The sequence below is a fragment of the Plectropomus leopardus genome, chromosome 14, assembly GCF_008729295.1.
Source record: "Plectropomus leopardus isolate mb chromosome 14, YSFRI_Pleo_2.0, whole genome shotgun sequence".
NCBI classification, from domain to species: domain Eukaryota; kingdom Metazoa; phylum Chordata; class Actinopteri; order Perciformes; family Serranidae; genus Plectropomus; species Plectropomus leopardus.
In genome coordinates, this window is record NC_056476.1 from 6,113,087 (window position 1) to 6,140,940 (window position 27,854).

At 40.8% G+C, this 27,854-nt stretch overlaps 1 protein-coding gene across 2 annotated transcripts in view; it reads right to left on the reverse strand.

Annotated features, from left to right (window-relative positions):
* Positions 1-27,854, reverse strand: part of actn1 (actinin, alpha 1) — a 74,144-nt gene that overhangs the window by 34,683 nt on the left and 11,607 nt on the right. For both annotated transcript variants that reach the window (XM_042500100.1, XM_042500098.1), the window contains exons 2-3: positions 4,652-4,766; positions 3,088-3,207 (exon numbers count right to left, since the gene is read on the reverse strand). In XM_042500100.1, coding sequence (XP_042356034.1) covers positions 3,088-3,207; positions 4,652-4,766 — 235 coding nt within the window. The remainder of the gene's footprint in view (positions 1-3,087; positions 3,208-4,651; positions 4,767-27,854) is intronic.

Sequence of the window (27,854 nt, forward strand, 5' to 3'; positions counted from 1 at the left end):
ATCTTGCCAAATATATGCCATATATGCATGAACACAGCCAAAGTTTACAAAAAATTAAGAATGAAAAGCAAGTATAATATGTCAAAAAGTCCCTAAAGGTTAAAAGTATTTGGACAGTATTGCAGTGTGATGTGACTGCGTCACACTCTGATAAAGTACACATTTTCACCTTTATCTCCAAAACACTTTTGATCTGAAAATTCGGTCATGTTCAGCAGGAGAATAACTTTTAATTTCTAGATTTTTCACTGTTATAAACTGTTGTGTTCAGGAAAGGGGGAAACAATGCCCTCATACACAAATATGATTATGTAGGAAGTTTTGGAAATCAAATGTGACGGAACACACTGACTGTTAACCATCTTTTAAATATTAGCTTAATAAACCTGACACTCAGATAATCTGCTGGTTCAGTTCTGCATGAATACTATACTGCGTTGTTTTCCTCAGATTAGCTCACAATGTTTTCAGAGCGGGGGCTAAAACGGTGAGTAAGCTCTTCTGAATGAAACGTGTGATGATTCAATTCAATCATTTGAGCCTGGACCTGTTAAGCTGCAGTTGGAGGCTGTGAATGAACTGCCTCAGTCTGCTCCTCTCTGTGTTGTCGATAATGAAAATCCCCCTCAACAGGTCACCCTGTTTGCCCGCCTTCAATAATCATTTGTTTCTCCCTCTAATCCAATAAGGCACGTGGCACGAGCTGCGCCGTCGCTCGACTGTGACGGACAAACTTGGACTGCAAGATGTCAGTCAGATGTCTGTACATGTAACGCGGCGTGAAAGACGGCGCGGATCGAATTAGGGGGCAGAAAAAGTCGTGCTGTGTTGTCGGAGCTGACACACGCAGATACATGTTGCGATTAGCACTAATGAACATGACTCATCAACGTGGGGGAGGGACACAAATCCTGTTAATGCTCTCTGAAACTGCACCCCCACTCCTTCATCCCTCACCCACAACAAACCCCCCTGATGAGTCGCAGAGATCTGACCCCTCAACTAGTCCCATCACACCACAACAGAGAGCAGCGAGCTGCAGGGCCGCTCCACCAGGAGGGGATTCAGGAGGCTAATCTGTCTGGAATGCTGCTCGGATTTAGGAGCTCTTACACCGGCCTCCGTGCACCGCGGAAATATCAACATCTTATCAAGTAACATACTTTTTTGAGCCAAAAGTCTTGTTTTCTTAAAACAAGTGAAGGAAATCTGCTATTAGGATTATATGATTATGTTCTTAAGAATAGTTGGTCGTCAGAAAAGGAAATAAAAACAACTCTGATAACTGATTCATCATTGAATGCCAAGAATTCTCAATCAGATGTTTGCTGGTTTTCTTTGGTTTTATCTGCTGGTCAGACAAAACGAGTATCTCATTGGGCTCTGGGAAAATTAGTTTTGATTATTTTTAGACATTTTATAGATTTAATGATTGACAAGTAAACAAGAAAATATAGGATTTTAGGATGCTTCAAGGATTTTATGATATTTCTCTGATTTTATGACATCTCTAAGATTTTAAGACATTTCTAGGATTTAAGGACATTTTATGGATTTTAGGAAGTTTCTCTTATTTTAGGAAGTTTCTCTTATTTTAGGAAGTTTCTAGGATTTCAGGATGTTTTAGGGATTTTAGGACGTTTTAAGAATTATGAGACATTTCTAGGATTTCAGGATGTTTTAGGGATTTTAGGACTGTTTAAGGATTATAGGACATTAGAGGCTTCACTAGGAACTCTGTCGGGAGTGTGGGAGATCCTCTACTGGCATTTTTTTTTTTTTTATAAATAAGCTCTATTTTGATGCTGTTATGCTCTGGTGCCTTGTGTAAACTAAAAGTAAAAAAACAATCCCCAGTATAAATCACTGTATCTTCATTAAGAATTAGAAAATAATTGGGGGCCATCTGGCACCTAATCAGGGGCCAGATTTGGCCAGTGGGCCTTAAAGCCTCCTGCAGACCGTGAGATTTTTGCAATCTTAGAAGTTTAGGGTATAACATCTAGTTTGATGTATGCAGACAATGACATCACCTACTAAATCACAAACTATGATGCATGTCCACTGACATCAAAACCCAAGAATAAAATGTCGTCGTGCGTCATCCATCTATATCATTGTGGTGGTAAGAGCAAAATGTAAACAAACAAATCAAGTCGTCCGAAGAAGGGGAGGAGGAAGAGAATGTGGATGTGGTCGAGGCTGGGGAAAAGAGGCCAACTTGACATGCCAAGTTTGCAACAAGAGCTTAAAATAAGTATTAGCATCTACTAGCATTCAGTTTCTTTCCTAATGGTCATCTTTCATCCAGGACGGCCCAAAACCGCACAGTGTATACCAGACTTAAGTTGAGAATCACTGTCTTAAAGTACTGATAACCCGCCTTATTGCTGACAGTAAGGTTTGTGGATGATCCAGAGTCACCAGGAACTTGTTTCCTGAAAGACAAGTTTCTGCTGAGTTTTTCCAAATATATCATATTCAGCACTTTGGGCAAAACTATCAAATATTTGCTCTCCTCTGTGGTGCTGAGGCGATATGGAAGTTGTCCTCAACGTTCAACACACGAGTGCAATCCCTGTCATTTCCAGAAAATGCCAGAGGGGTGTGTACAGTGGTGAAAAAGGAAGATAGAAAGATAGTGAGAGCGAGAGAGAGAGAGGGCGTGTTTACTCTGCTAAAGAGTTGTTTACTCTCCGGTGGGAGGAGGACGGACATCCCCAGGTTATTTGTGCTGAACAATGAGCAGCCTCAGCCCCTGAGGGGATTGCTGATCCTGAGATCTACTCTCAGAAAATGCACTGCAAAGCACAACCTCGGCCCCAACACTCTGGAATAAGGATCTCATTAAAGTGCACAGCAGCCGGCGGCACTGCCATGGTAACGAGAGAGAGAGAGGGCCGGAGATTACGTTAAACACAACTATTTACAGGAGAACAGGCAGTATAACAGCTATTGATTTAGCTAATGGGCTACTTAAAATCTGAGATGTAAATGCATTTTAGAGAAGGTCAGGTGTGGAAAAATCCCCGACCTTCATCTTCTCGCAGAAATGTCACGATGAGACGGAGCTGTGACGTCACTCACCTTCTGCTCCGATCGACACCAGCTTCACTCCTTTGCTGGCAATGAAGTCGAGTGCTTTGTTAACGTTGGAGATCTTATGGACTCTCATCTTGCCTCTCTCTGGTTTTGCCAAGCGTTCGCCTAGACGGAAAGACAGACAGATGGAGGATGATGGGAGTGTCTGTTTATTTTAAATAAAACAACATTTTTTCTGGAAACAAAACAGAAAATAGAAATAACAATAGTGCAGAAGCCAAAAGTAGAGGGTTGCAGGTTATGCTGCAGCATAACTTTTCACAAAATTTCAACATTGCAAGAGATTTTGTGTTTAATATTGGAAAAAGTGGAAATCCTTTTCAAACTTTAAGTGACTGTTTAATTTTATATGTTTAACCCATTTGGAGAGCCATGTTTTATGACAAGCAGAATGGAATTTGGCTTATTAATCAGTGGAAGACTCCCCCATACCCCAAAAAATCCCTGACTCAACATGAATCAGGGTAATGAATCACAAGGACCTTGTAGGATGTTGCAGGACAATCGTTGACTTAAAGGATTCACAGACTTTGATAATGTAACAGAGATTTAACAATATTAAATTTTCATATCACGACTATCGTGACCAAAATTATTGCAATAATCGGGGCTGGGCGATAAAACAATAACGATATAAATCACGATATAACTTTTCTTCGATTGAAATATGAGACGTAGTCGATAGAACGTCGACAGAACGCATTCCAGCCATGTCTTGACAGACAATACGAACAGCCAATGATAATAAGAATAACACCGTGGGGAACCAAATACAGTGAACGACTTTGACTGTAGAACAGCCGAGTGTTTGACAGCCACAGCGTTTCATCATCACAGATCAAACAGCTGACGGTCCGACAGCAGCGCAGTGAGACAGACAAACAGAGCGCAGCTTCTCCTCAAAGCACCAAAGTGTCTGAAACAGCCACATTTGCAGAGGTGCAAAGTGACTTCTTTAGACTTCTACAGACGACTTTGTGTTAGTTTCAGGTTTAATCAGACTTTGGATGAATTATTTAGAAACACCAGGACGCATCACTTCATGTCTCATCCAGCCGCTCACGCTGAGCTCTCATTATTATTACCAGGGGCAGATGTAATGTCTTGGGGGCCTGGGGCCTCAAGCACATTACCTTATCTTTACCCTTTCTCTAACTGGGAATATTGGCAGCAGAGTCCTGCAGTCAGGAGAGGTTGGCCTTTTATCAGCACAATGTGCTTAAATTTATTTAAAGTTTGTTTAAGTCTAATTTTTATATAGGCTAATGCTGGAAAGTTTAATAAATAACAATAATTAGTTGAATACCCGGCTGTAAACCATTTTCAAGGTGATACTACAATTAGCATCATAGGTCATCAGACCAGTTATTGATGATTAATTAACAGCTCTCACACTTTTCAAATTACTGCACAATTCAGGATAAAATAAAAAGATCAAGAACAGGGAAATAATGGCTTGAATGTGCTGAATAAAATCATGATAATAACATGATATTTTCATTATGATATTATATGGGCATGAAACTAAATGAAATGAAACTCTGTTTACCTGAGATGACCTCCAGCAGCAGCATGAGTTTCAGTCCGTCCCGGAAGTCCTCCTCGATGTTCTCGATCTGCGTTCCTGCTTTCCTCAGGTGAGAGTTACACCACGCTGTAAATGTCTGCAGAGATGGAGGAGAGGGAGAATCATCAGTCACTGCACTTACTGCACAGACATAATTGTATACTGTATGTGTCTGTAGCAGCCAGACTCCAGCTCTAAATACACAGAAACCACACAGATGCTCGCTGAGTCTGCTCATGTTTATTAGTGTGGAGTTATTAAATTCTGACTTTTTTACAATCTGTTGACAATGGCACCGGTCCAACGCATTAAAACCAGCAAAGATAACATCATCACATCATCACAGGCAGAATTATATCTAAGTCTGTAAACATCAGAGCAGCAGGTCAGTGTGTGAAGAAGGGAGATTTTTTAATAAATGGAAGATGCAGCATAAAGCATCCGATACTGTAAAAACACTGACATGAGCTAAATGCTAAAGCCAGCATGTGACACGCTCATAGTGAAAACACTAACATGCTGCTGATGTTTATCAGGTATCATTTTTACCATGTTCACAATCTTAATTTAGTGGGGGTGACCCCAAAATGTCGACCATTAGACAATTTGATCGAAGAAGCCTGATTCAATTGCAAATCTCACAGTCGAACAGTTGCAGGAAAATCTGGTTATGAAACAAAAGAGGGGTGCTGATTTATCACAGAATTGTTTGGTTTCTCGCATTCACATCAGAACTTAACAAATTAACAAATACTCAAATAGCCAAAAATTTGGGTCCAGCCCTTATTATTAGTATAACATGAATATCTGAACCAAATTTAATTGTAATACATCAGTTGCTGAGATATTCTCTCAAAACTACAAATGTCAACACTATGGTGGCAATAGATAAATAAAAAATAGATAAAACTAAATACAGTTGGATTTATCTTCTAAAGACCATGATTTTCCTTCCAAAATTTCATGGAAATCTGTCCAATAGAAGTTGAGATATTTTAGTTTGGGCCAAAGCAGACCAGCCAAGTAACAGACCAACAGAGGGCCATCCATCGGGTCACGCTAATAACTAAAATCTCTGTTGAAAGTGTCTGTGAGTGAAACACTCAATCACTATGGTGTTGTTCTGTAGCTAAACCAGACCTGTTGACCAATAAATGTGGTTCCTGTTCACACCCCCCACCCTTTAATGAGAACCTCTCGTTGCGATGCTAACAAGTTTATGTCCAGCGCTCTGTACGTGGAGCCGCAGCACACTGGAGCATTGTACATTGTATACAGTAGGTGTATCACGCCTTGGATTCTCTGGCATCGCTGGCATGCAAACAAGCTAATGGAAAACATCTGGAGCGGGATCTCAGCCGCCCAACAGGAGCTGGCAGTGAGGAGTGGGCCCGCCATGCACCCTGCTGTGAACGCCTCTTTATGAGTTCCCGGGTTAATTGCAGCCAGGGCCGAAACACCAGGCAGCATGTTTCCACCAGAGAGCTGAAGGAGGACCTGCAGGAGCACAGCCAGGCGCTTATGAAAGCCCGCACTGTCTCTCGCTGGCCTGCCTTCAACTGACGAGGAACAAAAGCCACTTAAAAGTCACTGGTGAGCCAGTTTGGAGGACCAGAGGAACTTCCGCAATGAGGTCACTCTTAAAACGGAGTAGCATGAGGTTTACACGGCTATCAATAAACCAGAGAGCAGGGTTTCAGATGTGTGCGTGTTTGCTGGCATGCGGTGAGAGATTCAACCAATGAAAAAGCAGAAAGGAAACTGTGGACGGCGTCGAAAATGTGGAGGGAGAAGGGCAGATTATATGGTGTTTTATCTGCGAGGGTAGAGCTGACAGAAAAAGACCAGCACTGAAGATTTATGTGCAACTGGCAGACACACGCCCTAAAGATACTGTATTTCTCTAAAGTTAGTCATGATTTAAGTCCAGCTCAAACAGACGCTGAGATATTTCAATTAATCCTGATCAATAGTCTCTTCAGAGGCTTGCCAAAGATTTTAAACTGTTATGGCGGGGCTGTGGTGTCAGCAGTGGTAATTTCATCAAAGTGTTGAGTTAAAGGTGTTTGCTCTGCAGGTTCTTACAGTTTTGAGGGGGATTTTTTTTGTCCAGGATGTCACTTTTGAAAAGTGTCAGCCCATTTTCTTTCCCCTCCCTTTTATGATTCACTTTCCCACCACTTAAAAAGAAACAAACACCTTCAGAAAATGACAGAGAGGAAACTCAAAGTGCTGTTAGGGAATTTTGATAATTTGCAACTCCAAATGTCAGAAAGAGGAAACTGAAAACTTTGACTTATAATATACTGCTACACGGCCACAGAATAGCAAAAAGAAAGAGAGCTACTAATATCATAATTTAAAGTCATGGTACAATGGAACGAGTGTTTTAGAGGTTCTGTTTGTGAAAATCCTTGTTTTTAATGATACCTTTCTGTGAGGCCATTATGTAAACTGCAGTCAGCAGTCCTTCCATTGCCATGAGTGAGTACCTCGATCGTGACAAACAAAAGACTGATTGTGACTGACCGGCGCCCTGTTGATCGAATACTGGAAAATGAATTACATTTTACTGACACAAATCTTTTTTCTATTTACTTTATTTATTCATTATATTTTTATATATTTTACTATATCATCATTATTATTTTATCATCATCATCATCATCATCATCATCATCATCATCATTATTATTATTATTATTATTATTATTATTATTGTATTTTTTCTTATTAATTTATTTTTAATTTTAATGCTGTACTTTTTAATTTAAATTCTGTATTTCTTTTGCAAGGTACTTCTTTTGCATTGGAATTAATATGCGCCATTTTGGCATCTGGTATCTAGGTATTATTATAGATCTATGGCTTTCTGCCAGAAAAAAGATTTCTTGGTTAACCCTTCAAAACTTGAGCAAATTGGTTTGATTTCTTTCAGAAACAAACAAGAAATGGCCTAAAACTTAGCAAGAAAATTGATTTTAAAAAAGCACAAAAAAAAGTGAATACAAACACAAAATAACCTTGAAAAAAATTTAGTTTAGTTTAGTTTAGATTTTTTCTGGAACATAATTTTAAATACAAAATTGTTATTATTTTAAATATAGTTTTCAGGATTTTTTCCCCTTTTTTGATAATTTTCTAATAATCCCTCTTTTTTAAAAAACAAATTTTTGAGTAATTTTCTCGTAATCTTTTACATATTTCTTACAGTTTGAGGGACATTTCTTGCCCAGTTGGGCACTCCCTTTTTGCTCAGGTTTCAAAGGGTCAAACAGCTTGTGAAAGGCATCTAAAACCAGCACAAGAAAAGTGATATCGATCCAGGTTTCAAGGGGTTAATGTTCTTCAAATCCTTTGGATTTTCCTGGAAAAATGTATTCAGAGCCCTTTACACAGAAGTCAGTCCGCAGGCTGTTACAACCAAGAAAGTGGAGTTACATACAGTCCCTTTAAGTGGATACAATGAGCACATTTTCACTTTAACTCCTGCTTAGTGCAGCTTTAACAGGACGAGACAGCTGAAAATGTCAAAAGGCTTTGAGTTCGACCATAAAGAGCACAGTTGTGAAAACGACTAAAAGTTCACAGAAGGAATGTTAGCTTGTTAAATGTGTTGGAAGGACGGTAAGTTTGGCTGCTCCGGGTTGGGCGACAGGCCTCCTCCTGACAAGAATTAGCTGGCCCTCCTGCCGCTCCTCTAACTCTCTGGGTCACTGTGGAGTTTGGCAGCAGCCCACAGTGCAGGCTGGCAGCCACCTGCGCTGTCACATGACCCGCTGGCTGTGTTTTGGTCAACACTCCCAGGCCCTTCAGGTGTTCTGGGGCTCTTGGCAGGTCACGACTCAGAGTTACCGGTCCACTGGTTGCAGCAGCAGATTACTGCTCGAGAGTCAGATCGGGCATTAAAGGGAAAACGTGCGGTTGGTCTAATCCTACAAAATCTCTGCACAAAAAAAAGTATGAGAAATTTATTTCAAAATAGCCGTCTGCTGTGTAGAAGCCAGTCCTTGATGCTTCCAGAGTGTTATTGGATTTGGAGAAGTTTACTCTGCAACAGCTCCAACAAGATTATCCGAGATAGTGCTGTGTTGGCCAAACACACTGTTTGGTCCTCATCCTAAAAACTTTTCGTTTATAAGGTTAAAAATGAAAATATGCTGTGTGAAAATTACAAACATACACTTAAGTAGTTAAACAGGGTAATAGAACATAAAACACTGTTCCAACATTTTTTCATCATCAGGATTTCCCACACATTCATTTATTTATAGCGGCCCGCCACCATCAAAACGTCTGCCTTGACATACTGATTTTCTCATTTTGGAGCTGGACCGCTCATCAGGAGCACTACTGCACCATATTCTAGGAGCACAAAGTGTACTCTGGACACAGACGGAGCAGCAGAACACCAGGCGCAGTGAAAGTAAAATTTAATAGTTATTTGCGATGGTTCTTAAAGTTTGCATTCACCCACTTCTATAACAGCTGCTCCTCTTTTGATCTGATGTGATCAGCTGTGATCGGATCGTCACATAAGTTATCCAATGTGGGAGTCAAACTTTAAAAAGTGCCGGCACTACGAACATGGTCCCGCAAAAAAATCGAAATTTAGAGGGGTGACACAGAATGATAAAAAATGGACACACTCACACAAGATTAAAAAAAAAACAAAAAAAAAACACAGGAAGTTTGCTGACATCATAACCCGATGTAATAACTGTGCGCGGGACCCTTCGATGGTTTAGCATAAAAGACACATGAAGTAAGCGGTCAGCTGGAGACACATGATAGACACGGGTGTGTACTACCATGTGTCCACTTGTGTTCGGATCACTGAAATGTACGTTAATACCAGGTGTGAGCAGCCTCACTGTCAAGATACATATTTAATCAATATTTTTGGTAATATAAATATCGGTCTGGGGTTATGAACGGTCTCAAATTGGGGTCGGGGCACTAAAAACGCACTTGCTACATTGCTGTGTTGTTCACAGACGCTGCTAAAATCTGTTTTCCTGCCTCTTTTACTTTCTGTCTGTATAATTGTTAAAAGGAGGGGGGGGATGGTTGGTCCCCCGAGCAATTGCTCTTAATGTAATAGACTGCCTCAAAAATGTTCCGTATCATTAAATTTGTTAAACTAGAAAAGAATGGAGCCAACTGTAAAGCAAAAAAAACAACAAAATAGACCCTATAATGTGCTGCACATCACAAACAGCTGTTTAATAGTGTTTAAGTGTTTCAGCCTACAGCCTGTGTGTTGTATAAATACAGTACTTTGCTGTGTATATTGCCTGTCGTATGATCCCTGTGCTCTCTATGTGTGATTTTGTTGTCCTCGTACAATTTGTGTCGAAGCCGTATGTGCTGTGAATCTCTGGAAGCTGTTAAAATGTCTGCTCCAGAGTCCCGGAGACCAATTCCTGCTCATCAACAACTTGCCAGTGAAAATCATTCTCATTACTGCGGCTTCAACACAATCTGTTGTTTCAGCTCCAGTACAACATGTCGTGTAACGGAGCAAAGAAAGCACGACTGGCTGGCTGTGTCTGCAAGAGGAACTGGAGGGTCGTAAATTTAGAGAGCCCCTCTCCGCTCATCTGCTCTCGTCTGCTCTCGTCTCAGCCTCCCAGAACTGAGGCGGGCTGTAAAAACAGCAGGGGTCAAGAGCCGGAGGAATCTGCTCCGCATCAAGTTCAGGGAAGGTTGCCAGTCAGCGTCATTATGGCGGCAGTTTTCCCATGGCAACCACCGAATGCAAAGCTCAGCGAACAAACTACATGAGGAGTAAACTAGTGAGTTTTACGGCATTTTCATGAACAAATTTTCCCGACGGATAACTTATTTTTAACAGCTCGTCACTAAGCTTATAAAATGTCACAAAATAGTAAAAAACTGAGTTTTACTGCACTGTCATGGACTGTTTTTCCAGACTGATATAAGTCATTTTAACCGGAACACTTAATCAATTATTAAATGAATTGCTAACTAGTTTTAATAATATATTTATTTGTTGGAGTATTTTAACAAAAAAGTCAAACAGCTATTTATATGTTAAAACCTTCTGGTTTCTTTCCTCCTTTTTGACAATAAAATGAACATCTTTGGGGTTGTGGACAAAAGAAGCCCTTTAAGGGTGTCATCTTAGGCTTTGTGAAACACTAATCAACATTTTTCAACATTTTCTGACAATTTTTAGGCCAAACAACTAATCAATTAATCGAGAAAATAATCAACAAGCTTAATCGACAGTTAAAAATTGCTTTTTTGTTTGAGTACAAAATCCAAAGATATTTAATTTAAAACAACTTAAAACAAAAAAGACACAAATGTTTGAGAGCTATCCTTAGTGTAGTTGTAACATGCATTAGCTTCAAGGGTCAACTAATTACTATATAAAGATGAATGTCTCTCCAGTCTCATTCAAAAAAACAAAAAACAAATAGTGAATATTCGTGTTGAACAGCCAAATCTGATTCGAGTGACAGAATTCTGAGCGCTAACAAAAAAAAGCTTCTTTAAAAATTAAACGAGAATTTGCTGTGACCTCTATGCCAAATTTCATCCTATTAGGACAAAAACTGTGAGCAAATGTTTGTTTAGCTATAGAGGTGCTGCTATACAGAGCTGCACCTTTCTTTACCTGCGCTGAGCCACGAAACCTAAATAACTTATGCAGATGGAAATAACTTCCTGACACCTAAAAGGAGCCTTAAACCATCACATATAGTTTTTAAACTCTCTCTCCTTGCTCCTGTTCCTTTCCCCACCTCCTGCTCAGCTCCCCCCTCATCCACTCCCCACTCCATTAATCAACCTCAGTTAGGAAAATATTTCCTGCTTCTCTGCCAGCTCCATATTAGTACAATCCTTTTGCTGAAACAAGCCAGCTCATGAGTGCGAGCCGCTGCCATATAAAAGTTGAACAGAGAGAGAGGAAAGGCAGACACTGCTGGCAGAGCGTCGCGCACAGGAAGGCGGTTTTCAACACCACGGCCAGTTTCTCAAGCCTGAGTCTCCGGCTCCGCGTACCAGAGGGCCTCTCATGTCCCGATGAAACCCCACAAACAGGCAGATAAATTGCAAGAAAAACTACATGAAAATTATCTTTCCAGCGTCTCCTCCAGAAAGTTTGGCAAAGCAGGAGACAGAAGCCGAGAGGAGGTCGAAGGGGGTAAAACATTTCTTGAAGGAATCAAAATCACAACATAAAAACCGTGACGCCACCCGCAGCTCGAGCGAGAATGAAAACTGTCTGGATGAGTTGGGGGGAAATGGGCCTCTGCGAATCCCAGGGAGGTGAAAGTGTCGTTTAAGTCTATTTCTGCTGCCTGCGCCTCGCTCGGGCTCGTGGGGGCCAGAAAAGTGCTGGTGGAAAGAGTTTTTCTGGTGCCAGGAAAACAGAGCTGCGAACAGCTACAGCACCTTCCTCCCTCTCAGACTCCCAGATGAGTTCCTGATGTGTGATGGATCAGGGCATCGCAGACCAGTTTACTAAGAGCGCGCTCTGATTTAAAATGACACCCTGGAGGGACAGCTGTGGGTGAAGGCGGAGCTGTGCATCAGGCCTGCCTTGCTTAAAGGTATATCGGTGGTAAATGATAAGAAAGGAAGGAACTTTTTCCATTTCTTCTACTAAACCTTTCCAGACAGCTCTGGGGATTCATACTGCTGCACTCAAATAATGTCCTACCTTGTTTTAAACATGAAAACAAGGTTGGGAAACATGAAAAAGTTCTGCGACACCAGCATAAGGTGCTGCAGGGATGATGTTTGTCATAGGTGGACGAGAAAATAGTGTTGTAGTACTCAAGATTGGTCTCAGTCTCGTCTCAGAATCAGTCTTGGACATATCAGACACCAGATTTTTATATCGAAACCGGTCGAGATCACGGTGCATTTACATAGATATATACACAGTCTTGGTCTTGGCCCCTTTAAGTCTCCAAAAACAGATGGAAAATTGCCCCTTTTTCAGAGCTGCATTATTATGATGTTTTCTAATCAAGTTCAGCAGCAAAAACACACAGCAACACATTTTTATTCCAAGCTGTTCAACCTCCGTACAACCTGTAATCAGAAGTTTGTCAGTGTTGCCATGAAAATAAGTAAAACTTTACTTCACCTGAAAACAACGCCAGAATAAAAAGACAAAGTTACAAAATAACTTCATTGGAAGTCTATGCCACGTAAGTACATTTCTGTTGTACTTAAGTACAATTTTAAGGCACTTGTACTTGACTAGAGTATTCCCATTTTATGCTACTTTATACTTCTACTCCACTACATTTTAATAAAAAGCATAAGTCAACTAATAAATTATGATATCTTACCATTAGTTAATATACCCAGCAGTATGTAATGTAATTAAAATTAGATCACCTTTACCAGCTGCAACATTAAAGAAATGAACACATTAATGCAGCAGTGATCAATAAAGGAGTTTTCCACACATTAATGTCTTTGTGGCAGCCTGCCACATTTAAAACATCTGCCGCCACATATTGATTTTCCATTTTAGAGCTGGACCATTCATTAGGAATGCTATTTGGAGTTTATATACCGTTCGAATATTCATTACACCACACTCACTGGGGGTGCAGAGCATACTCGGCACAGACAGAGCAGCAGAACATCAGGCACAGTGAAAGAAAAACGTAACCGTTCATTGCACTGGGTTTAAAAGTTTGCATTCACTCATAAACAGCTGCTTCTCTCATCAGTCAGTCTGATCTGATACCCTCTAGCGGATCGGCAGATCAATTATCCTACTCACGAGTAACAAACTGCTACTGAGTTCCACCTGTGCTACGTTCACAGACCCGCAAAACCTCCAAATTTAGAGAGGGGACACAGAATGATACACAGATACCTCTGTCGCCAGCTACTGCCACACTTATGTATGTTTTGAAATGGGTCATTCTGCATAATAAATACTTTTTACTTTTGTTTTTTAAAGTATATTTTGATGCTCATATTTTTGTCTTTTTACTTGAGAAAGTTTTCAAGTGCATTACTTTTACTTGTAGCAGATATTTTTTACACCGTGGCATTTTTACTTTTACGTCAGTAAAAGATCTGAATACTTCTTCCAACACTGAAAAAAAACAAAATAAACAAAAACTTCCAAACAAGCTGGAAAAACTGCAGGTGTTGAAAAGGATGTGATGATGTGTGCATTTCTGACAGCGCTGTCAGCTGATATAGATATCACACATCCTAAAATAAAAATGAACCGTCATCCAAAAAAAAGAAGTGAGAGGTGAATCAGAATTGACACTGAAGGTCTGGCAGAGTGAGGAGACGAGGATTCAGGTTTCTGCCGCCTTCAGTTTGGAGGCACAGCTGAGGGGGAGAAAAAGAGGCAGAGCGGAGCTTAGTGGACGAAGCGGACATGACGCAGGACGGCCAAACTGCTGTCTGGATGCTCTGCAGACTGCTGTGCTGTGGCTTCGTGCATCTGGCAAGCAGAGCGACGCAAACATAAATTCCATCTCAGCAGTTGAGTGGGAGGCGAGGGAGCAGAGGGGCATGATGCAAAGTCTGAGAAAAATGATAGGAGCGACTGCTGCATATAATGAGGACTCAGACACATGGAATACAGACAAAAAATATTTATGAGGAAGACTTTGTTTATCGGCATGGTCAGACTTTTTCAATTATTGATCTCTGATATCATATGTTTGCACTTTTTATTGGAAAATAAACACACCATATCACGACTAAATCTGCACTAGACTCAGAATTTGGTAAGTGAAATCAGATTTGGCTGTTCAAAACAAATATTTGCCCATTTGTTTTATTTTTGGGAGCTTGAACGAGTTTCAGTTCAGTCAGACATTCTGGGTGATGGCTGCGTTCATGTAATATGGTAAACAAGCCAAGTTAGCCCTCGAAGCTAATGCACGTTACATATGCTAAAGATTGAGCAGGAATATATGACATCTTTTCCTGACACTAGATATCAAACAAAGAGACTGCGTCATATCAATCAATCATTAATTTGACCAGAAGGCAGAAGATAATGTTATCTCAGAGCCTGACTCTGAGCAGCTGCCTCCATCTCACTCAGACTCACTCTGGGTCTGCAGCTGCCTGTCCTGGAGAGCAGCGTGAAACTGAGGAGCGCTCACTCTGCAGCTAAATATGGCGACCACATTTTATTTGGCCCAAAACATTTCAGTCAACTGAGGGTTCGACTGAGGTTAAGAATTTCAGGAGGCAGTCCTAATTACAAAAGCATTTTTATTGCAAGTTTTTCAAAAAAAACCTGTAACTGTTAAGGAAATCAGAGAAATTGGTGCTTGTACTCACAAAAGCATAGAAAATCCATGCTTTTAGCATAGAGCTCATTCTTTCTGAACTTTGAAGTGAATTTGAATCAGTAGTCTGAACAGTGCTGACTTTTGAGCAGAACCTCTAATTTCATAAAACCCTGCTCTACTGTAAAATACAGTCCTCCACAAGACAGATGTGGCATGGACCGCAGCCAGTCTTGCGACAGGCGTCTGTGGTGCAAATGTGCCTCTTGAATTAACAATGTCATCTCAGGGTCCGTTTTGTGACTAAGAGCAAAAGTCATCACAACATCACCATGTTTCTATCACCTGTTTCATGAGGATGCACATGAACTCTGTTGTTATATTCTGACTGAGTATTTAAAGAATAAACTATCACATAAAAATGGTAACAATAGGGGACAAACTGATATTTTCTGCCATTTCAAGTTGTAAACTCCTTTGTTTTTGGCCAGAAACTGTTGCATTTTCTAAGAAAAGAGGCTCCCACGAATCACCTACAGTGGCTCACAGCAAACAGAAGTAACATTGAGGAGCAACAACAATAAATAATACAATGTTGGCTGTAAAAGGTTTTGAAGTGGGCTTTTTTACCCACAGTTTATGTTAAATGGCCATTTCAAGGGTTATTTTTGTAGTTTTAGCCATCGTTCCTATCAGTAATAATAGCTTTGTACATACCACAGGGAAGGATCGTAGTCCTGTGAGGCCCCTGGGCATTTTTTTGGAGCCTCCTACCCTGGTTAACAATTCAAATGACTCCCTGTTGCATCGTCCTGAAGCCTGCACAGTATGTCACTTTTGTTTGGTGACTACATTCTAGCATTTACCAGGAACAACAGCTATCTAAAATAAAGAGATAGCTAGTTATGGCGAGTCAAATAACAGTGGCCCTTAACACTGTCCTGATGTGCAGGATGAACTGACTTGTTGATGAATAAATATCATGTCACAGCAAACAGTGGCTCAGCTGTACAGCACTGTACTCTCTACCAGGCTCTCATGTTAAGCGTGCACTGTGTGTACCACGGGGCCCAAGTGATACACTCACTGTATGTACCGAGGGACCTGGGGGCCTTTAATTTTCTCGACAGGTCTTGGTGCATGCACCATGTGCGGCCCGAGGCTTAGAGGCCCCCTGGCAGTCTGAGGCCCCGCAGCACTGGCCCCACTGGCCCCACTGGCCCAGTTAATAATCCAGCCATGACCATAGTTACTCCTGAACTGTGGGAATGTGGCAACATCTCTTTAAAGAAGTCTATTCTCACTTTTCACCTCAAAATAAAGCGGTTTAGATCACCTGGCTACTTATTCAGCTTGTTTACAGCCTGTCTGATGGTTTGGCTGCACATGTTTGTTGTGATTCAATATTTTCATGACTGGTGGCCAAAACTACAAAATAACACCAGAGTTACAAAAGCCAGAATATTCTGTTCCTTTCACTGGTTCTTTGGGGGGCTTTTGATGCCACCAGGCATTGAAAACTTCCTCTGACACTGAGACAGGCAAACAGGTAAACAGAGAGAGATCGGCCGACATCCACAGAGGCCCCCAACATGTAGACATTTACACCTCCAGCACGAACAGCAAGACACCGCCGCATGAAAGAGCCGCAGCTCCATCCCTCCTGCTCAGAGTGAGTCATGGACAGGAACAATATGACCTTTCTGCCTCCTCAACCTGCAGGAGAGATGAAGGGGAAATATCTCCCTCTCTGTCTCTCACTTACAGTCCAGAACCTGCTCTGTCTCTCTGTGTGTCTCTGTCTTAACGCAGGAAGGACAGGAGTCTGAGAGCTGGTTGACTAGCAAGGGAGTCCTCTAAAAGGGTCAAAGGTCATCATTCATCCTCTTCTCTCTCCTTCCTCTAAAACTCACTGGAGACTACAGCCTGACTACACACACACACACACCAAACACACAAACTTCTCTGGCTCCAAAAACATCACACGAGGCTCAGCTGAGACAGCCATGCAGATGTTGTGTGTGTGTGTGTGTGTGTGTGTGTGTGTATTTTCGTGTGTGTAGAGGAGGATGATAAAGAGCTGGCGAACCGCTCTGTTTGCTCCCTGCAGCTGGTTGACTTTGCTGAGCTGACACTGGTCAGTCTAATCCCAGTACTGTGTATTTTGGCTCTCTGGCTTCTCCAATTTTCCCGTCAGGAGTTGCTCAGCTGGATGTCTCACTCACTTTCTACCTCTCTTTTTTACCTACATACTCAAGGGAGTGCATTATGTCTTAACACTTTTGTGTTAACAAAAGTGAAAATAAATGGTATATTTGCCCCATGAAACGTGGCCTATCCCCTTTAATATCTGGAACATGCGCTTTTGTCCCCTTATAAAAACAGGAAACAAGCAGAGGACTTTTTTACAACATTAATGAATGCAGAAAAGACTCAAACTGGTGCTTAGTGTCCCCAATGCTGAAATGAAACCTACACTCTTGCTCAGCTTGTGCTTCATCCTTTCACCAAGTTATGTGAAAATTGGGCCTGCAGTTTGTTTGTTTTTTGTTGTTTGGTTGTTTTTTTTGCAATCCTGCTTACAAATAAATAAACAAAACTAAATCCTGAACACGATTGGTGGAAATATCTATAAACTAGAGTTAGAAAATCAGGAAAAATCGGATCAAAAATAAGCAAACTGTACATGTAACATTCTGTAAGGAATGCAACTAACTAACCTTTTTTTTAAATAATTTAGAATTAATATGCTGATTATTTTTCTTTATTAATCTATTTGTGTTTTGGTTCATAAAATGTCAATAATTCAATATCAAGGAGCCGACAGCAGCATCTTCTCATGTCTGGTTTTGTCCCACCACTGAACAAAAACCAAAAGCTATCCAATTTGCTAAGATGCAAAACTGGAAAAAGACAATCACTAGTGAGCAGGCAAACATTTTTGGCATTTTTTATACTGGAAAAAATATTAAAAAGCTGCCTAAGTGCCAAAATGGTTAATCATCTGCTAATCAACTCATTGTTTAATCAACTACTTGTTTCAGCTCTACACTTTATGCCAACTTTCTCAAGTGTATGCTTCAGAAGCTATTAAAGTTTAATAAACAAACCCATTGAGGAGTAATGCTCATGATTTTATCCTCCACACTGTGTTATGAGATGTTTTATCATAACCTCACAGAACTTTTTAATATACAATCTCACTGACCTTCTAAACCCACAGGATTTTAATTTAAGTTCTAGTCCAAATATTACAGTTTCCAATGATGTCAAAAATGTCACACTGATTTAAACTTTAATGCACATACATTTAGAGACAAAAGATCTGCACATTTTTCCTTTGATTCACAGTAACAGCACAGCAAAAATAAAAGGGGATTAATAAAAATGTTGCTTTCCTTCCCTTCCCATTTCTTCTTTGCATTTGCACCCACACACACCCCACACACACACACACACACACACACACACACACACACACACACACACACACACACACACACACACACACACACACACACACACACACACACACACACACACACAGTCCCACACCGGAGAAGAGGAAGCTCTCTTTCCTCAGCCTGCAGCCATGATGGAGTGCGACAGTCTCTCAGGTGCAGCCTCCACCCAACCAGGCACTCAAACAGGCTGTTACTGCAAACAGCTGACTCAGCACCGTCATCCCATTACACTTATCTATCGCCTTTGCTACTGCTTCAGCGCACACGCGCACACACACACACACACACACACACACGGAGGCAAAAGCACCCTGGAGCATGAACGCAAGTACAGGAAAATATGCTAACACAGTCAGACACACACACACAGCCTGTCTGCGTACAGTCTGTGCACAAATACATGCTGCAGACACACACTGTGCTGAAAGCATACACTTCAACACGTGCACTTGCTCACGTGCATGCAGACACGCTCTCTACAGTTGGAGCGTGTGCTGAAGGAGCAGCCAAAAAGTGCAGATTGACAAAGAAAAGCAGCCATTGTGACCAGTCTGCTGATATTTACTCTCTCGTGGCCTTGATGCATATTCATGTGTGTGTGTGTGTGTGTGTGTGTGTGTTACAACGAGAAGTCAAAGAGCGGTAGTAGCTCTTTCCTCAGCCGAGTTCATTTAACAAAGAGTGCCTCGTCTGTGAAAATGCCGCAGAGTGCCCAACACTGGGCGGTTGCTATGACAACCCCACAAGCCCCGGAAAGACCCACAAACAAACAGCCTGGCTGCACCGAGGCTCTTTAAAACCCACGTCCACGGCTCCCCGAGCGCTCGCTGGGATCCAACAAGTCACCCGCACACATGCGTGTTCACACATACACACTCACCCCCCACGCAACACAAGGTCCCAAACACGGAAACGTCTGTGAGGGTGAGAGTTCGCCTGGACCTTGAATTCAGCTATCTTCAGGACGGTTTGGAGGGACTCAAGGAACTTAAACTGCTGCTGGATCACATATCATGCTGGGATTATCCAAGGGGTGTGATGGTCATATACTCGGTCATGGTATGTAACCACACACATGTACTTATTACTGTACATAAAGTATTTCTATTTTACTACATTTAAAAGGCAAACTGGGCAAAAGGAAGATTTTTTTTTTTTTTTTCATTAAAAAAAATAAATGGGGAAAAAAGGGATTGACCAATTTGGCAAGAAATGTCACAGAATTTTCAAAAAAATTGTAAAGGTGACAAGAAACTGAAAACTCAAAACAAGCTGAAAAAAAGGATGCGGGGGGAAGAAAAATATGTTTAAGAAAAAAAAGAGGGAAATGTCCATAGAACTACATTTATAATTACTATAATTTTATATTATTGTGTTACGTAACTACTAATAAATAATGCTACATAAAAAATAACATACTTATATTTTCAGCACTTTTTGGAGGCATTTTCTTGTTTGTCTTTTGTTGCTTATTTTCTGGTAGTTTTATCTTGCTATCTTGCTTTCTTGACATTTTTTGGCTCATGTCTTGTTAACTTAATCATTGCCTTCTTCCCATGTTTCTGAAGGTAAAAAAAACAACAAATTTGCCCAGGTTTCAAAGGGTTAAGGCCACCCATTCATTCACAAATAAAACACCTTTAAAGCCATATTTTAATATTTCTGTCATCTACAAACTGACAGCGACTTTCAGCCCATACTGGAAACACGTCTTCTTCAGCGCTGCAATATATCTCTTCCATATTTGGTGAACACAAAAACAAATGACATCCACGTCCAGACAAACGTCTAACTGAGCTGATAAGAAGATGAAGCACTTCTGATGATCTCACAGCAAACAAATTGGATGCAAATCAATGTGCAGATGCTATTCAAATAGAGTCCAGGCATCAAAGAGGCCACGCTGAGCGACAAGTCCCTGAAAAGCCCAGTGCGAACACGTATCTCTGCGCTTCACTGGCTCAAACAGTGAGTGTCCTACTGCACAAAGGCCAGTCTGTGGAGAGGCCTGTCCTTTCTGCTCTCTAAGTGTCTGAACTGAAGCTACAGCTCGGCTTTATGGTGCTTAAACACACACGGAGAACTGCATGCATTCACAGCACAGCTGCAGAGTAAATATGACACAGACTTAAAGTTTAACTTAAATATGATCAACCTAGTTCAGATTTTTTTTCAGACTGCATTCATATTTTATGTGCTTCAAGTAAATTCTAAAAAAAAAAAATATTGATTTAAAAGTTATTTATTAAATTAAAAAATGTACAAAGGGAGCTGCACAAGAAGAAAAACACAGAAATAAGCAGTTTCTTTTTCTTTCAACAGAAATAAAGTTGTTATCACAGCGACTCAGCACACAGTAATTCCTGAGTCATGCCTGAGTCGTCACGCTCTGTGACAACAGTCAGATGCCAATCTAAACACTGTGATGGGAAGTACAGTGGCCTATTCGCCCCGAGTCATAACACAGTACTCATGAGTCAGCTCCAACTCGGCGTGCTCGCCGTGGTCGTGTGATGGGAAGTGTGCGGCGCGGTCGTGGTGCTGCTTTGTGCCGGTGCAGCGTTTTTCACTGCTGACCGTCACCTGACTCAGAGAAATGCTGAGCTGGGAGGAGCTACACTGCACTCGAACAAAGGAGGCTTTCAACACATGTACGCATCAGCTGTACTGTATGTGTCCTGTTAAGGCCATTGTACGTATGTGCTGCAGTTCTATCCACAGAGCTGGACGGTGTCAGCAGCACAGATGCAACATTTTCTGTCAAAAACAAACAGGCGTTCTGTATCAGGGAAAGAGAAAATACTCTGACTGACTAACAGGTGTCCATTAAAACTGGATCAACAGATCATTTTTTCAACCTGTGCCTCAAACTCCACAAACTGCCGCTGAGGAAAAAAAGGACTCTTGAAGAGATTTAAAAAAAAAAAAGCAAAACAAGAATTTTTTTTTACTTACTTCCAAAATGTAGTATAACTAAGTAGATTTATAAAGTGCTTTTCTGGTATTAAGATTAAAACAACAGCAACTGTGAAGTGCTGTCTGCCGCAATCTGCCCTGAAATGTGGAAAGCTGCTGCCGTTGTTTGACTTTTAGCAGCAAACTGCGACCAAAGAGTACAAGCAGCCAATGAGTCAACAGAGTCCTGTGACTCCTGTGACATGTTGACTTATTTTACAAAGAATTTATTCCGGCCTTAAACACATTAACACCCCTCCTCAAAGCAGAAAAAAGTAATTATTGTTGTAATTATTTCAGCAACCACTCAAAACGCTTTACAACACAAATCAGCATTCACCCATTCACAAACACATTCATACACTGGCGGCAGAGGCTACCATGCAAGGTGCCACCTCCTTATCAAGAGTAATAACAGTTACAAAGATGCTAAATACTTGTATTTTTTAACTTGGTGACGTGTTTTTTTCCTGTTAAGTCAAACTAGATCTGATCTTTGGTTTCAGAGTTGTTTATACGTGGGATTCAGACACACAAAAATTACGCAGATTGAAAGCAGTTCCACATGCGAGTCAAAGAGAGAAGCGGTAACGCTCTCAGTTCAGCAAATGAACCCGACACAAAAGCTGGTTTCAGTAGAGATAAGTGTCAAAAATAGTCCCGAAACCTTGATCAGGAGTCACTGCGATCTATTCAGCTTGACTCCAGTGGCCACTTGACTTCCTCCGGCCTCGACATGAAACATCCATTCAAATCATCATTTACACTCTGCTGCTGGCTAAGTGGATTTATGCTGCTTTACAGACACATCATAGTGCTAAAAATTCCTACTCAAAATACAACAGAACAGAAGATGGCCAAAATATATTTGAATTCAAAACACCTGTTACATAAAAGCTGAAATTAGCATTTTGCTTTTGAATATGTGCACCTGAGGTCACTATTTTTGCTCTATGCTAAATACCACTAACCAAAACTACATTCAGAATTACTCTATGGTTTTGGATAAAAAAATGTAAAAAAAAAAAAAAAAAGAATGTGTAAGAATGAATGCTTATGGCCCAGAAGTGTTACAGTTTTAACGTGTTTGGTGTTGTGCTCACTGCTGATTTCACTAGTTGGAGAAACAGTCGACCAATCAGAGCTTTGTAGAAATTATTAAGAACTGGGATGATATCTTCCTACTTAAGCTGCAGCCATCAAAAACAGTAAACAAAAAATGGCGTCAATTTAGTATGGCCAGCATTAGATGGGTTTCCATTAACCCTCAAAATGAGCAAATTGGAACTGCAAATATAAAATACACTAAATGGAAACAAGTCAATTTCGAAAAAAAACTCCCATTCATCGCAAAAAGGTATTTTTCACTCTCATAAGGTGGTATTTCAGGCGATTTGAAAAAGCCATATTTCCCAAAACTGCTTTCATTGGTCACATGATGCTATGGCTATGTGCTTGTCGGTAGGAACCGGCTCTCTCGGGAATGATGCAGCAGGCGCTACAAGAGGTCTTACTGCATCGCATAAGTTCAAAAGTGAAGCAGATCATCTGTACGTTTTGAATCCACAATTCCTCTGTGAAATTGTGGACTATCACCTCCTAGAAATCCCTCATGTGGCTGCTCCCGCGTCTAAGGGGCTTGCCTTTCCATTATCTCTGGCCTAACACGCCTACGTCGCCTTCAATTGGAAATAATGACGGCGGGTGCGGTGGCTGCAATTGAAATAAACCTGCAAATGTTTTGAACAACACAGATCTATAATGGAAACTCGCCTCTTGCTGAGATCAACAAGTTACAACAGTACAGTTTGTTCTATGTCAAGTTATGTTTACATGTATTTTAAAAGTCCAGTTTGAGTCGGATTACCACAATAGTTTGATTTTTTTCTAAAATCATGTAAATGTACTGAGTAATAGAAGGTACATTTATTGGCCATTTTTTAAACAAAAAACAAAATTACATTCATCCTTGATCCTGCTACATCTTTGGAGTTGAAGGTCAATCAAATATTATGTTCACATTGTAATAATTAATCAGAAAGTTTTTTCTTTTCCTGTGAAAGAATAACTACCTCAGCTGGACAGTTTCCTCTGGGAAATCCTGTGCTGCGACGGTTTTGGGGAAGTGGAATAATCTGTTTTCTATTCATGCCAACAGACCATGCTGCAGGGTATAGAAGGTGCACAGCTTCACCCAAATACCACTCTAGAATGGGACTGACAGCTGTAACATAACATTAGGTTTTGAAAGGGAAACTGTTTTATCTGCAGGGCAAAGGAAAACCTTGTGGGTATCTGTGTTTCTTCTCTGGCTTCTCTGGGCTGGATCAGCAGAAGGTCACAGAGGTTGTAATTACGACGGGAGAGAAAAAGAAGAAATGGTTCACGGCACAGTCAGAGAGAAAAGAAAGAGAAGAAGGGGACCCTGAGAACAGTTGAGGACACAAACACAAATCAGCTGCTCTGACCCGCGCTGCTGCTGTTTTACCCTCCCTGTCCGTCCGCCTGCGTCCACCAGCTGCAGCACCTGCCAGCACTTCACACAGCTCGAACCACTCTGCTGCCCTGCCGCTCTGCCAAGAGCTCTCCACTACACACCAACAAGCAGCAGGCCGGCTCTCATCTTGTGCTGGGTTACCAGGCGTGGGGCTGTCGAGGGGAGGCGTCTGTTACAACTTGTAATGAGATCCGCTGCGAGCACTTGACGGCGGCCGCTGTTAAATGTCGCAACTCAAGTGACATCGAGAGCAGTGGCGTCATTAGGCCTGGATAAGGCCAAGACTTCAGCCCAAAACTGTTTTAGAAATGTTATTTAAAAAAATAAGAATAAACCCGAGGGACTGTTCTTTATTTATCTGATTAGGGGGTGGCTGTTTTTTTTTTTTTTTTACCCTCCCCAAGGCTACAAATATTTTTTCCCTGAGCCTTGCTGAGTGACTGATTTGTTCAATAACCGTCAGAAATGTGAAAATCCAATGATTATTTCTTTTTTTAAAGTTTCCGGCTATAATAAATGGTATAATTTGGGCTATTATGCCAATTATCAGATTTGGAAGGCATGTTTTAAAAATCACTAAACATTTTAAAGAAACAAAATGATCAAATAGTTTGAAGATTTTTTTTTTTAAATCCCCAAAAAGTTTTGCAGGGAAAAAAATATCAAGAATTTTTGAAGAAAGAAATTGCTGAAAAGTATTAAAGAAAAAAAAATCACCACAAATTTTTAAAGAAAAGGAAAAAAATCGCAAAATAGTTTTAAAATCATCAAAGATTAAAAACAAACAAACAAACAAATAAAGAAATAGTTAAAAAAAACTGCGAGAAGGTATGTTTGTTTGGGGTTTTTTTTTAAATCGGGACTAAAATAAATACAAGATTCAGCCATTTAAAGTTGTATGCCCCGCCCATAAGCCAAAATAAAAAAGTCCCTCCCCAGTGCTTTAAGAATTATCTGAAGAATTATCTCCTCGCTCCTAAATAACAAACAGTCCCTAATAATGATCTAAAGCCCTGGATCTAATAATAAGTTATTCTGTCCGCTGCTTGGCTAAATATACTCATATTCTACCACTTTTAACAAAAAAACAACTCAACTAGTCTAGTCTGTACATTTTAATGACAGCGTTCGTTAAGTATTCTTTTTTCAATCAGCACTGATTACTAACAACAACTAATTTTTTTACCATAATTAATCATAAGGTTTTTCAGGGTAAATAATGCACCAGAGCGCAATAAAAAAGCATCAAAATAGAGCTTGTTCATCAGAAAGGAGGATCCACCCAGAACCCCTACAGAGGTCCACACTAAGCCTCTGATGTCCTCAAATCTTAGAAATGCCTCTGGTCGAGAGCATGCAGATTAATCCTGCAGCAGAAAACAAATATGGAAAAGTAGTGCAGGGGAAAGAAATGTCAGTCAGCTTTTGTTGCCGCTGCAGAATTTAATTGTGCAGACTGTATCACAAACAGCACAGAGCCATCGGGGCGTGATGCAGCTGCCCTGCAGGAGCTCCTGAACTGATCGTGAGCGCCGGCAGATCAGAGGATCAATAGCAGCCAGTGATTGAAATTCAGACGCTCAATATTTGTCCCACTTTAGAAAAGTGGAAGAGTGCAGCTGAACAAATAGCCTCTGGCCCTGGATTTCATCAGAACACTCTCTTCCCAAGGACTCGCTAACACAGATTGATGGATTGATTTATCTCCAACATTACCATCTTTCTAGGTCCACAACAACATCGGCTTCATCTCCTCCCCGTGCACTCTGGCTTTAATCGCTGCACTTATTACACACTGCCTGCCTCTAACGTCGGCCACCGAGGAAGGCTGATTCACCACACTGAATTTAACTCCCTCTGAATTAGACTTAATTGCCTGCAGTGTAAATAAAACGCTAAGAAACATCCTGTCCTCATTGTTCGAATGCTGCAATTGCCTATTTATTACACACAGAGCAAATAATGGTGACGCACCACACTGTGCGCAGTGGAAGACAGGCTTCCTGATAAGGCTGGAGGGAGATTTCAACACGCTGAAGCAAGAAGAAAACTTTTCCTTACATCCAGCGCCACCCACTCAGTCACATCGGCAGACGAGATGGAGGAGAGACGGAGCAAAAGGAAGGACGTAAAAGCGAGAGAAACTGAGGAGGGAAGAAAAAGCTGATGGATGTGATGCATCAAACTTTTATGGAGAGTTGTTTACATTTATTTTTTGGTTTTGTTTTTTAGATCTGGCTTAAGGAACACTTTTTAAAATTCTTATATAACGTAACATTATTCAGAATTTTCTTCACAGCATCACTGATTTACAGAACATAACAGTGTTTTGATACCAACTTTGTTATTTAAGCTCTTGCAGTTCTCGGCTACAGTTGTGCCACATGGGAGGTGATGCACTGATAAGTTTCCAGCTGATTTTGGATAAACAGCAGAAGAAGAGCTGCGGAGTTACGCTGCCTTCAAGTGCGCCTCTGAATTATTATATTAACCATATTTACGAGTTATGAGCACATGAACGACCCTCAAAAGTCGTAGTTTGTGTGACGCTTCAGGGCAGCAGAAATAGCAGAAAACATAGACACAGTGTCAACAATTGATGGCAGAAAGTTATAGATTTAATTATTTTGTTCCTGGTAGCTGTTTACTTTTAGTAGTTGCACATTTTAGTATATGAATCTATTAGCTGTCACAAGCAAGCAGACTTTTAACTATAAAGCATGCCAAGCGAGTACACTAATTCTGATAACAACGTTATTTGACTTGACGTCATATAAGCATAAACATGGCGGACAAAAGTCGATGTTTAGTCAATGGTAAGAAACTTTTTTATTAAGTCATGTATTGAATATCAATTTGTGACTATATGTTAAGTGTGATACTAATACTAATACTAATACTTAGTGTGGTACTAATATTAACTGCTGTCCATGTAGTGACCTAGATTAAATATAAAAATATATTATATATATTATATAATACATAAAATATAGACCTAAAAGCACATGAACACAACGAAGTGGAAGAATGACTTCTAGACTCAGAAACAATGACCTGCTGCCCTGAAACGTCACACAAATGTCACAACTTAGCAACTTCCCACTCGTAATTACAAGTTTAGAGGGCCATTCATGTGCTCGTAACTCGAAAAAAACGGTAAATAATATTATATTTCCGAGGAGCACGTGAAGGCAGCATAAGATAAGCAGCTGCTGGCTATAGGTGTTGTATTGTACAGGCAAATATGAGAATGATAACGGCAACATCTTCTCATTTTTAAGTCCCCAAAATGCTCAACTTTCACTTTAAACACAGACAATGTGATATGTGGGAACCTTACCTTTATATTAAATAATTTAAAGAGCGATGCATTACTTATACAATAGTAAGTGATTGCATGTTTTATGTAACTTGCCAAACACTGTTAAAGAGTAAAGTAATTATGCTGAAGGAGGGAAACGCCCTGAAGCAGCTTTAAAGAGTAACTTGATCGCTCACTGATGATAAATTATTGACTGCAGGTTGACAATGTGACAAAGGATGGCCTCCTGAACACGCTCTCTTTGTGCACAGACCTGAAAGCTCCTCTGTCTGAACCTCTTCTTTCACTCACTGCCTCCCTCCTCCTCCTCCTTCACCTCCTCCCTCCTCTTCTCCTCTTCTCCCCTCGGAGCTCCACCCACACAGCTACTGAATGGAAAGGTGTGCCGGCTGCCTGCTTCTGCCACAGTATCTGTTTACTCAAAGCTGCTTTCACTTACGTGAGACGCGCCGCAGCTGCTCCTGTGAGGAGGCTTATAGCTAATACACTCACATGTTCATAGACCCCTGAGTGCAGTACGAGCCCCCCCCCCCCGGCCTTCAAAGCGAGGTTTCGCAGCGAGCACATGCACTTGAGAATGCATGTGGTTTGATTAATAGCATTAGCGGAGGAAAGACCCAGCTACATCCTTCCCATGTGGTGCGGGAAAATTCCTTGGAAACATGCAGACAGATCGCCTATA